The sequence below is a fragment of the Schistocerca piceifrons genome, chromosome 3 (assembly GCF_021461385.2).
Source record: "Schistocerca piceifrons isolate TAMUIC-IGC-003096 chromosome 3, iqSchPice1.1, whole genome shotgun sequence".
Classification (NCBI taxonomy): Eukaryota; Metazoa; Arthropoda; class Insecta; order Orthoptera; family Acrididae; genus Schistocerca; species Schistocerca piceifrons.
The window spans coordinates 138,267,626-138,281,647 of record NC_060140.1 but is presented as its reverse complement, the minus strand read 5'-3'; the positions used below and the strand labels follow the sequence as shown (position 1 = coordinate 138,281,647).

Below are 14,022 nucleotides of genomic sequence, written 5' to 3'. Positions count from 1 at the left end.
TATTCCACATTTAATGAAAAAATGAACAACCAAAGTGATATTTGAACACCTGATAAAAGGATTAATTCTGGATTAAAGGCAACTTTCTCCCAAGACTTGTGAAAAACACTTAGAACAACCTGTTTATCACCACTTTTTGACTGTGTCCCCTGTGTGTTGTGCTATGGAGCAGAAAGCAGCATCACACTTTTTCACCCTACATATTAACAGTGCGACAATCAGAGCACAACAGTACACAGACTACGACTGTATATGCTTTTTGAAATAAAAACTACTTTGCTGAAAAACAATTACGAAAAATGTTGATGGCTGCCATATATTAGAATATCTTAAAGTTTCATTTAGTTTAATGTAGTAATAAGATACATAATATACAAACAGCAACTACTTACAAGAGCGTAACATCAGTTTACATGGACTATGGCTGCCAACCAATCACCGTGTTTTTGTTCTTTTACATCAGGTTTACTCTTATGATGAAAAAAGTATAATACTGGCTATGTACATAACTCAAATGCAATTTTTTCAGTGATTGAATGAAAGGAAAGTTATATCATTTGGTATCCAAATTAGCTGAAAGGTCACAGGAGCCTGCAAGTTTCTATATAGCCAAGACTAGGCCATTACAACTAGCAGTAGCCCATATTACCATCAACAGTTGAAACATACTTAGTACAACATTTCTATGCTCATGAAAGATTTCTGCGTGATGAATTTACATTGGTACATTATTGGTAAGAATCATTTGAATAATCTCCTAATAAAGCCACCTGGTGGACAAGTTTGATTTAATTTGCCATGTGCAGAGGTTGTCATACTGGAAGTGATCTAATAATTTGCATAATATTAATCAAATAATCTGTTGGTACTTGGCAGAAAACAAGAAAGTGTTCCTTTTTTGTTCATAACTATTTTTATTAATTCTGCATCAATTATTTGTTAATGAATGTCCTATGAATCATTGTTCTTGAATATAACTATGTACACCACATTAACTACATTCTGTTGGCTTCACAACACCAAATAACTCATAGTGATTTCTTTTGTGTGCCACACACTAATTTACTTCAGTATGAAAATTGTGATGAATAATGTAATACGCTCAGGACTACATAAATGGGTAAAAAATAATTTTGTTTGATTTTCAAAGGAAACAATATTATTTATATTTCTCCAATTTACTTCTCAAACTTTACAAATTATACAGAAGATATCTGTATCCAGTATAACTTAACACAAAGTTGTTTACAAATTTACAGTTTTATGCAGAGCTAGAGTGTAATCCAGTGTTACAAAATGTTTCTGCTTGTACTTATACCTCCAACTGTCTGGAGCTAAGTTCCACACAGTTCAATATACTGTCTTCGTTTTTGCCATATAAAGGAAATGTCAAATAATAACTACAAAAATGTTAGCTCACCACAGCACCTACTGTGACTTAACAATATAAAAAAGTGTTATGCAAATAGAAAATCAAATACTGTTTCTAAAATGTGTAACAAAGTGTCAGTATTATAATTTGACAAAACTAAGGACAATGACTTTGAACTCTCAGGCATAAATGAAACAGCACAGTTTGACTGCACACTCTGTAGGACCATGTCTAGCACATTGACAGTTTTGCTCATGCTCATGCCTCAAACATCTGCCTGTATATGGACAAGCACTTCTGAATGACCAACTTTGATGCAGGACCTAACAGTACATTATTTGAAATTACAAACAAATACTGCCAAATTGTAAGATTCCATGCATGGGTATCATGACATGAGACATAATGCATGATCTTACGTTTTGCAGGAGGAAGACAAGAAGGGGCACAAAATACAGAATAAAACTGACGGTAAAGGGTATAGAACAATTTTGTCAGAGAGAGAGAGAGAGAGAGAGAGAGAGAGAGAGAGAGAGAGAGAGAGAGGGGGGGGGGGGGCACATAGGCATGTTGCAGGAAAATCTAAAATGCAATGATTTAACTTCTAGATCTACAGTATAAATTTATACTGAATCTATGCTAGTGAAGCACAAGAAAGAATAAGAAAAAAAAAATCCTTTATTTACCAGTCTTTATCAAAGGCAGTAAATTAAACACTAACCCAATAATCACAAAGGAAATGTACTCTTTATAGAAAGTGACAGCCAAAAGGCTATTCCGAGATAATGGAAAAAGAAAACCACCGGTATGTTACACTTTATCATTTACAAGTGTCTTTTGAACATTTTAAAGTGTGACCACACATCTACTACAGTTTTCTGCTGCTTGAGGGCACACTACTATCCATGAATGATCATACAACATCCAGTGATATGACAGAAAATACTTTTATCTGAGGCTCTAATACATGAATACTATTTAGCTGAAGATCACTTGTCAAAAGATGTTACAATGCAAAGAAATACATCAAGCCATCATCTGGTCATTGTACAGATACACACGTTTCATTATAGCACCAGGGTAATTCAATACATGTATTTACATAAGAATTTTACTTTTTAACCTGGTAACTTTGACACAGGACACATTTACAAATCAAAACGCTACTAACCTATTACTATCAATGAAAAAGGATTCACCCTAAGTTAAATTCCAAATTAGAAATGCTTCAATCCCACTTACGCAAACGTAAGATGACAACACATAATTTGTGCCAGTTTCAATATTATTTTAAAAAGCTATGCTAAAAGAAATTCTTAAGTTAGCCCCTAAATCATTTCACAAGTAACACATGGTAGGCCTGTGCAGTGAACTAAGAGAGAGCCATAAACTTATTCTTCACAGTGCAACATTATCTGTGTACTGTGAATAAAAATTCCACTGATACAGGATCTATGCTGCAACTCAGGGAGGCCTGAGGGGTTTACAGAGAAAAATAGCATTCAAACATATTTTGCATTTTTCTTCAAGAAATGACAAACAACAGGAAGTAATCTCCAAATAATGGAAGGAATGGGAGGGCAAATATTGGTTTCTCATGAACCTTCTCGCCTGCACTAAACATTGTAAGTGTAATATGTTACTTAACAAAGGATTATGAATTTATACAAGATTCAAATGTCATGTGAAGTATAATGCATTACATCAGCACAAAGATATAAAACAGATAAAATGAAAAATAGGTCATAGTAGTGATATATTTGTTACCAAACATCAATCTGTGAACAAAAAGATAAACTACAGGATGGTGATGAAAGGCAGCTTTGCTGCTACTTGTGAAAAAGCTTTGGATTTGTTTCGGATAGCCTGTGGTAGAGGATGGGGTAAGAGGGCAGGGTGAATGGCAGTTCAGCATATTCTTTCTTAAATCTGCAGTGTGTGTAACTTTTCCAGCCTCTACAGTTGTAAGATTTTCCTCTGTTTCTTACTACTTTTTTAGCCTCTCCATATTCAGTTTCAGCACCTTGTAGCAAATACTGAAAGAAGATCTGCCATGTCAAGGTAACAATGCATTAAGATGACAAGCTGCTCGTAAAACAAAGATTTAGATTGTGTATAAAACTGAATGGACTATTTATTATCCTGTTGACTAGATCATGAAAAACATCACATCCTTAAGTTTAGTACTTGAATGAGCACCATGAGATTAATGAAAGAAAGTATCTAATACAGGGAAAGGACATTTACATTAAAAAATTGTGCTTTAAATAACAAATCCAAAGTCAAACACGACTTCAAATACATTATATGCTTTTGTCACATAATAAATTACACTAATATATGCTACTATGTTCCAACCCAGTATGATTTATTTACAGCTGAAATGTCACAAATTTAAATAAATATTCATGTAACATCTTGGAACATTATATACAAAGAGATCATGTACTTATGCAATACATATCTATACAGACAACAGAAACATAACCATGCCTGCTATAACGTGACCATGAAAAGCATTCCACTGTTCTGTGTGTGATGAAGATGATTTTCTAAGAATACCACAACTGATATTTATAAATGTTCAGTGCACTACTCCAGAGAATACAAAAAAAGGAAATGGAATAGGAAAGTGCTTCTATCATTATGCACAGAAGATACTAAGTTTCCCAAAATCAGCAAGGAATGGTCAGTAACAATATGAGGTATTTGGGAATGGAGGTACCATCTAAAAATCAAGTACAGTTTCATTTACCAATAGATATTATACCATTTTACTCTGGAGCTTTTGTATAATGACTGTATAAAGATGAAAAGTAATAGAACTATAAAAATATACTGTCACAAGTTAACCACACATAGGCTGCTGCTTTAACAACATAAAAATATTTAGTATTGGAATTTAAAATCCAAACTTATTTATTAGAATACTTCACAGGCTTCTTTGGGCTATATTTTATTGTGACATTGACATACCTTGGAAGAGGAAAACCTTATCTCAAAATGAGCACTATATTACAGAGATTAGTATGAAAATGCCCTTACAAGATTCTCTAGGAGATGGAATACTATTGAGAAAGAAACACATTTTAAAAAAATCAAGGCAAAGAGGAGCTGTAATGCCAGAAATGAAGTAGGACAAAGAACAACTTACTTCAACATCATGGCATTAATTAGGGACCATTTAAGAAAAAAATAAATACTAATGTTTCAAGAGACTAAAAGACAGAATACAAATTATTGCACAGGGCACACATTGTAGCACTCCTCTCACAGACAGAATTCTGGCCATGGGATAAAACAGAGTAGAGGGTCTTGTTTCAAAGTAAAAACTTCTTTTTGAAAATGACGCAGATGACAAGCAACACGTTCTTTATTCTGAAACTACAAAAACTGCTTGAGGAAAAGGCTTGTCTCCTAGTACATTGTCTTGTCAACAGATTAAAAGGAAATACTCTGTTCATGACATGCCTCACTGCCTGGAAATCTTGAAATGACCCCACATACATTTCTACTGTTTCCCATTTTATATGTCTCAAGGCTGCTTTTGTTTACCCCCACATAATATTACTTAGAATGCTCTAGATTTTTTTATATAACTGCCTACTGAAGAAATAACACAACAAAAATGCCATTAAAGAAAAATAAAAATTAGAATAAAACTTCACACTCAAAGCTACCAAGTAATGATTCTAAATACACACACATTCAACTGCAAACTGAAGCAAAAGCAAATGGAACCAGTTATTAAGCTCATGTGAACACAAAATATAATTAGTTTACTTTCTTTCTCTTTTGCATTTACACAAAATTCACTGGCAAAAAGATACAATGACATTTTTGGTACATATTAACATCAATATAAACAGAAATCCATTTTCTCTTTACTTGGGCCACAGTAACAGTCAACACAACCTTAACATAGAAAGAGTGAGGGTATATATCAAATATGAAGCTGTAATACAACAGATGGGGGCCAGAAATATCAGTTGTGGTAAATCACTGGTTTCATATACAATAAATCACTGGTTTGATATACACTGTTCAATCAGATAAAAATGTTTAAGTGGTATTACAATGTTGATGCACATAAGTACACACAGTCAGACTTTCAAATTAAGTAATCAACTCAATTCTCAACTTACCGAGGCCTTTATCTGAAAATAACTCACTCACACAGAAATCCCTGTCTACGTGCACGCTAACAAGTCATTTTCATCTACAATAAAACATTATCCACATTGTGTTGCTGGCAATATCACTGCCAGATAGACACTGAAGATGCATCACAGCAGGTAAGTTCTTTTGTGACATTAAACACAAGTCCATTGATGGCATCGTAATTGAAGAAACGAGACAGAGAGAGAGAGAGAAAGCTCTCTCACTACTTGTAATGTAGATAGGATTTTTACCATTAACATTCTGACATGTAAAACAAATTTTCAATATAAAAAGTATTTTACTGCACTTTTAGTCGATAAAAGTCATATTTCACCACAATGAAATTCAACAACGGCTTCAGTAATCACCACTCATACAATGTATATTTTGGAACATTGGTAAACAAACTTCCAATGTCTCACATCACAAAGTAACATCATATTCCATGTAGTCAGGTGAGGGAAGTGGACCTAAAATGAGCAACTAAACAGGACCCTCAGGAGCACCTGCAAATGCGAAACATTTATAAGTGTTAGAATAAATAATGTATGACGACAGAAAGGACAGACAATATGAATTTTGTCAATTGTTAAATTACCCTTCAAATCAACAAAAATAGCAAATTTAATATATTGCCCAAAAACTCTGCACAATGATTAATCTTTACAAGAACACACCTTCTGCGTGTTAAAGGCAAGAATAAGGAAATTTGTGCGCCACAAATAGAGTCACCCTCAAAATAGAAATCAGAGACAAGAAGGCAGCACCACTCCATTTTCATATTCTGCAAATGTATTCAAGGAACTGGGTTCAGCTTATCAGAGCATAATCACGCATGGCCATATAATTGTTAGGAGCAGTAAATGAACTGAACTAACAGGTATCCTTATTGAGATTTCTTAATTTATTGCTACAATAACCATCATTATACAATGAGGTGACAAAAATCATGGCATCATGTCATCTCTCTTTTTGCCAATAGTGAAGAAACTCAACATGGCTTGGACTCAAAAAGTCACTGGAAGTCCTCCATGCTGCCTAAATACCCATCTATAACTGTGGCCCGGTGACATAACACATTGCATCCATAAAAATCCCATTTTTGTATGGAAATATGAAGTCCATGAATGGCTGCAAATGGTCTCCAAGTAGCTGAACATAACCATTTCCAGTCAATGACCACAGGACACATCCATTCCATGTATACACGGCCCACACCATTATGGAGCCATCACTTGCTGGCACAGTGCCTTGTTGACAACTTGAGATCAAGGCTTCATGGGGTCTGTGCCATACTCAAACCCTAACATCAGCTCTTACCAACTGAAATCAGGACTCACGTCACAAAACATCAGCTCTTACCAACTGAAATCAGGACTCATATCACAAGGCCATGGTTTTCCACTGTCTAGGATTCTTCTGATAGTGTCACGAGGCCAAGAAAGAAAGGCACTTGCATCACTCATCTGCTGCCATAGCCAATTAATGCCATATTTTGTCGCAGAGTCGCAATGGATACATTTACCGTACATCCCACACTGATTACTGCAGATATTTGCAGGTGTTTCTCGTCTGTTGGCAGAGATAAATATACACACAAGCTGCTGCTCTTGGTTGTTAAGTGATAACTGCATTGTTCATGGTGAGATGTAATAAGTGAAATTTTGTATTCTTGGCATGGAATGCTGAATTCCCTAATGATATCCAAAATGGAATGGCCCATGCGTCTAACTCCAACTACCATTTCTTATCCAAAGTCTGTTGATTTCTGTTGTGCGGAAATAATCACAACAGAAAATTTTTCACGTGAATCGTCCGAGTACAAATGGCAGCTCTACTAATGCATTGCCCTTTTATACCTTTTTTACATAATACTACCACCATCTACATCGGTGCGTATCGCTATCCCATGACTTTTGTCACCTCAGTGTATATTGCTCATAAACTATACAAATTTTAATACTGACCAACAAAAGATATCTGGTTCAATGAAAGAGGTGAAATAAATCAGAAATAAGAGAAGCTCCTTAGCAATTATCAATTAAGAAGAAATAGGTAAGTGAAGCCCCTTAGCAATTATCAATTAAGTGGTTACAGAGAAAGTAGGCCACAGAGCACTGCTTGGGTTTCATCAGAACATTGGGTGATTTAGTGGGAAAGAAGAAAAAAAAATTGCTGGACAGTACTCACCTTCAGGAAGTGAAAAATATAGTACTGCTGACAGACACATAGAAAAGGACACAACACCATGTTAGCTTTTGGAGCCATTAGGTCTTCCTCAGGAAAGAGAGATGCACAAGTTAATGAAGATTGCAAAGAAAGGGCAGGTCAATCACTCTTCTACATTAAAAGGACCCACCTGTTGTGTGCATCACCCTTATCCTGGGGTCTGAATGACCTGCCCTTCTTTTTTAACCTTTCCCAACCCATCTCTCTCTCTCTCTCTCTCTCTCTCTCTCTCTCTTTCCACAGAAAGCAAGTAAGTTTCATAAACTACGGCAGTGTTCTACTTTAGTAAAAATCTTATTGGCAGTACTAAGTTCATTGCCTCTTGAAAGTAAAAATGACCAGCATTCTGTCTTGATGATTTTAAATATCTTCTAATAATCACGAAAAATGCGTGCACATGTGTGGTGCTTAAGGATACCACCCTCAGGAATATGATACTCTTATACATATTTAACTTCAAAACAAAGCACTCTAATACAGTCGCATATTCTATGAATTTCAAGAAAAATGTATTGAGTCACAACAGTTAAAACTGTATTTGTTTCAGAGACAACAAAATGAAAATAATTTGAAACTCAACTTGAACTGAAATAATGCCATGCCATTAAGTAGGATTACTGAAAGTTTCACATTTCTAACACTTACCTAAGTGTTACCATAGGCGGTGAAGATGCAAGTTCCTACTAAGCACACTTCGAACATCCTGGGTGAAACGTAATGCGTCCAGTACTGGCAATAGGTTCAGCAAAGCTGTATCCATTGGATCACAGAACCACGATTTAATTGGAATTGCATTATCTGCAAGAGTAGGATCGTATTTCTCAACTCTCAAAACTTTAAAGATACAAATTAAATCAAAGTCTAGTGCATATTCCTCCAAGGCCAACAAGAAAAATCATAATAAAAGCTTGTACTCAAATTGTCATCTTAATAATCTTTCATCTTTTTGCCAGATCCTCCCATCACCTTGTTCATGTCTCTTACCTCTTTGTTCCTATTTCCATTAACAATTAATTATAAAGACTAATACAGGAAGTTTTGCATTTGATAGAGAAAAAGCATGAACACCAGGCCTGAGTTAAGGAGTCAGACATGCATGGTATTTGGCCTGCCATAATATTTTTTAAAATTACAGTTGAACCTAACTTATCGAGCACCTCCCATAATGAGCGATTCAAACAACATATAGAAGAAAATGTAAGCAACTGACATGCCTAGGGATAATGTTTCACATAGTCTGTTTCATGTTATTTTTTCAGTTTTTAATAATCATTTTAAAAACCATCTTCTGGCCTGGATCTGGCCACTATAAATGAAAACTAAGTTATGCATTCTCCTACAAACTACTGCTATGTAAAGTAGAAGCTCCAACAATGTTATATTCATCAGCTGTACTGATCGCAATGCATCTCGTGCTGCAATTATTGCCACTCATACCACTGCTCAGGCTTCTACAACGATGTTGCAAATGCTCTGCAATGATTTTGCAAGATCTTTTCTTTGGTGGCACATGGTAACCCCTCCTCTTGCACTATCTGTTCATGAATTCCAATTCCGATTTGTCATCATTAACTAACACAAATTCATTAAAGATGCCCATAAGTCAGTAGCTATCCATGCTATGAATTTAATTCACAATCGTGCTAGTTTTTTTCGGCAAATTTTGAAGCAATTGCATGAACAAATGTCTTAAGGCAATTTTCTTCTGAAACTGGACGTACTGTACTATACATAAAAAATTACAATGCCATATTATAAATCTGTTCCGAGTACCTATTTTTTCAGAGTGGAACGCACTGACCTATTCCACATGGATTCGTGTGGAAGAATGTGTTTCACGTGACAAGTATTAATAATGAGCAAAAGGCTCAGGAATGAATCATGTTCATTAAGTGAAGCAACACTGTACAAAATGTAAAATTTACAATGCAAATAAATCATACAAAATATGTGCAATAACCAGCTATTTTTGTTTTATTACCAATTACGATATACATTAACTGACATATGTAATGTAACTGAACATTTTAACTGTTTTTTCCTGGAAATTTACCATTCCTATGTGATGAACATAGGCAATTCACATAATGAAATTAAGCACTGCAGTTATGATTAATGAGATTTACTGTATGTAGCTATAACCTCCCATTTACAATTGCTTGCAGTTGTAGAGCAAGTTTACTAGTGTAAATTATCAGCAGTCACTTCAAATGCTCCTCAGTTAATTTGGTCTGTACATATTTTTAGTGTATTTCATTTTGGAATATATTTTTTCACAGTGCCGAAAGTGGAAGAAAGCCATGAGCAAACTTATGCAGCTGACAGGACTATACTGAGTCTATGACTATCCAGCAATGATAAATTTAAATATTTATCTTTATAAAAATTGCTACATTGCAAACCAATGATTTCCATATGAAATTTTGGGGTAAGACTTTCTACACTGGTGTTAAAACAGCTTTGGAAAATCTTAGTATCATTTGCAATTGCATCAAAATCTGAAAAACAGGACTCAAAATTTATTTGTAAAACACTCAAGAGAATCAGCTGCAAAATCTACCGTAAATTGCTGACTGAATGTTTGGCGGCATATACTAAAATGCTTGAAACATTTTTTGTTCACCTGAGATTGAAACAAAACATTTTTTTGTCAAGAGTATTTAATATATGTGAACAAATCAGACAGTAGCAGGTCTTAATTAAGGTCATTCATATGTTTAATGAAATCTGTACAAAATGGTGTTTTGTAACTCAGCCAGAGGATGACTCTTTTCATTCAAGAAAATTTTGATTGTTGGAAACTTTCTTGGCAGATTAAAACTGTGTGTCAGACCATGACTCGAACTCGGGAACTTTGCCTTTTGCAGGCAAGTGCTCTACCATCTGAGCTACCCAAGCACAACTCACACTCCGTCCTTGCAACTTTACTTCTGCCAGTACCTCGTCTCCTACTTTACAAACTTCACAGAAGCTCTTCTGTGAGGACGGGGCGTGAGCCGTGGTTGGGTAACTCAGGTGGTACAGCACTTGCCCACGAATGGCAAAGGTCCCGAGTTTGAGTCTCGGTCCGGCACACAGTTTTAATCTGCTAGGAAAGTTTCATAACAGTGCACATTCCACTGCAGAGCGAACATCTCATTCTGGATTTTGATTGTTGCTCATAGCTACAAAACTAATCAGTGCTCTCTCACAGCTAAGCCAGGGTATTATTGTATAACATGGTAAGTCACTTTCTTCAATCCCTTCAATAAACTTGTGGAACTGACAGTGATTGAGAGCATGTGATCTTATATAATTAATAGCTGGAGGCTTTAAAATGTAAGTTTAATTGTTTTGATCCACTGTCATTTTCTACCACCTTTGACACAAGAGCAAAGACACCTTTACTTTTTTCACAGATTTTTCTATGTTGTCAGTTGTGATACACTATAAGTTTTTCCATTGAAGACTGTTTTTATGAACAGCATTTCCTGCTCATTTAAAAATTTCTTCTGCCATGGATGTGAATGCTACAAATGCCAAGAAGCTCTTCATAGACTTCATAATTTTTGTTTATCCTTTGAATAAAAATTAACATTCGTGCAGTATATGAAACAACTGTCGACTCATCCAGAACTAAAGACACACTTAAATCTCGAGTTTTCTCAGATAACTGTATTAATATATAGCCAGCAATATCATTTACTCTCGGAGCCACAGTGTTTGATGACAAACTAGTGTTTTTAAATGAATAAGATTTTTCTGGTCACATTTCAACTGCTACAGTCATGCAATCCTTTACAAATTCAGTGCCAGCAAATAGTTTTCCACATTTGCTATTGAGTGAGCCACATGGAAAACAGCACTAGTTACTTCTTCTTATTCAGCATTTACATTCTTAAATAACATTTGCTGAGATTTCAAACCACGTTTCAGAGACACACATATTTCTAACCGTCGGTATCCTGTGAATTTGGTATACCTCTGAGAATGTTTAGTCTCATAAAGAAGTTTTATATTGGATTCTTTGAGAACACTTATTGTTTCATTTCAAATTATACACTGGCCTTATAACTTGGATAAATCACAAAATATTAGTGTATTGATGTAACTGCAAATCAAAACGACTCCAATTAATATTATTATAGTATAACCCCACTTTTATGTTCCCGGAATTAACGTATTCCCGCCGTTCACGACATTTTTCATCGGTCCCACCAAATTTCCTATACCAACAAATGTTAATTTGAAGCGGATTTCGTGTCAACATATTTATAATTTTCCCACAATTTACGCATTACGAAAAAATGTTTGTGGAGAAAAAATGTTGGCCGTCCACAAGTGTTTACAAATATTATGTGGTTAAGTTTCTTGACACCTGGGTACTCTACTCAGCGAATTTCAACCGGTAAACGTCTAAAAGCTGGAACAATTCATACTGTATTTTCCGCCGCTGCCAAGCTCTACTTGGTGTGGTGGCTGATGTGAGTAACCAGATTCATTCGAATGAAGATATCATGACCAATCACAACCATTTCTAAACTGTCTCGACTGCGCAAACACAATTTCATGATTGTGGCATCTTTGTCGAACCATATTTAGCGTGTTTCGGTGTATGGCCACTTGGAGCTCTAGTTGACACCGTCATTCACTTTGCGTTGCTCAAATGTTTTCAGTTTAAACACAGCACTGATTATACTTTATTTTATTCATGCTGAGCAAAATGTGTTTCGAGAATTTATTCCTGTCGTCAAGTGCAGTATTTACGTATGTATTTTTTTGTGATGTTACGCAAATAAACAACGTGAGTGATAGTTTGTGTGTGTGTGTGTGTGTGTGTGTGTGTGTGTGTGTGTGTGTGTGTGTGTGTGTTTGGATGGGTGGGTGTGGTTTTCTACATAACTGATGAGGCACAGTACCTGATAACCTCCAAAAGATGACTACAGTGCAAGAGATGCAGAATAACACATATTCAAACACCATACAAAATACTTATTTACATATTTTCAATTGACAACGAGAAAAAATTCTTGTAATGCATTGTGCTAAATACATAACTAGTGCGGTATTTCATTATTTAAATAATGAATGACAGCTGCAGGCTTTCAAAAACACCAACTATGACATGTAAAATTGAGTCAAACATTCCTATTTCCCAGACAGTTATCAGTTCCAGCCACATCAGCAGTTTTTATTAGATAGTAAACCTTCATTAGATAATAAACAAGTCCCTGACAAGTCTTTTGATGCTTGTAATGTACATCTATCACACATACAGTGCAAGGGGGTATCCTAATACGTAATTTTTACAGCTTAAAGCGTTATCTCCCACATTTTACATTTTCCCACATTTTACACAATTTAAGTCATTTGAAAAATGTAAAAGTGGGGTTTCACTGTAATAGCAAGGGTTCTGAGCAAAGAATTGCACCAAACTTATCTTCAAGGCAATTTTAATTAATTAATTACTGTGAAACTGTGCCTTCACTAAGATACTGTAGTCACAAAATGCTCTAGTATCACTATACTTTGCTTTTCAGATCACACATGTCGCTACTGCCTAGATGGTGCTGTACTACTGCACATAACTTCTCTACTATCTGGAATATGGCATTACTATACATTTAGCATTGTTTGAAGTAGTTGTAACAATATGTAAGGCACAGCACACACATTGGTTCACTGTAAAAATGAAATGACGTGTACACTTGCCGTAGGTGCCAACAGAAATTGCAGCCTGCTCCCTGTGCCATAGATACTTCAATCACCGTCTAGTCCTGAAATGAAAAGTTGTGCATAATTCTATACTACAGTATGTCAGTATGGTGAACTATATATTCTGTCCGACTTTTCTTCTGCCATGCCAGCGGTGACCACAGGGAGCGGAGGTAACCACACTATTGCCTCCGTGGGGTGAGGAATGCAGTGGTGGAAAGATATCCCACAGTGCTGATACCATACACAGCTCACAGTACATTCTGATCATTTGCTGTGAAGTTAAAGACGTACTGAAGTAACAAGGTTTCATAAAAATGCATTACAACAACCTTCATGAGTGGTATATATTAGTAGCAACGTATATGAAATGAAATTAAGGCCACAGTTCAAGGTCAAGCAATAATCAGTTCACTGTATAATGACTATTGCGAAGCCACTCAGTGTCAGCTCACGAAGACTGGCAGCAGTGGTAAGCAATCCGAAAACTTCTCCACTGTACCGAAGAGTTCTGAGTAGTATTACAGTATCAGGCCTCAAGAAAATTAGACTACAGCTAGGTCTTG

At 35.6% G+C, this 14,022-nt stretch overlaps 1 protein-coding gene across 1 annotated transcript in view; it reads right to left on the bottom strand.

Moving 5' to 3' along the window:
• Window positions 1-1,162: 1,162 nt before the first annotated feature.
• LOC124789292 (CTD nuclear envelope phosphatase 1 homolog) overlaps window positions 1,163-14,022 on the bottom strand; it is a 94,042-nt gene continuing 81,182 nt past the window's right edge. The window contains 2 exon segments of the mRNA XM_047256603.1: window positions 1,163-6,039; window positions 8,408-8,560. Of these exon segments, the coding sequence (XP_047112559.1) occupies window positions 8,415-8,560 (146 nt within the window). The 3' untranslated portion in view covers window positions 1,163-6,039; window positions 8,408-8,414.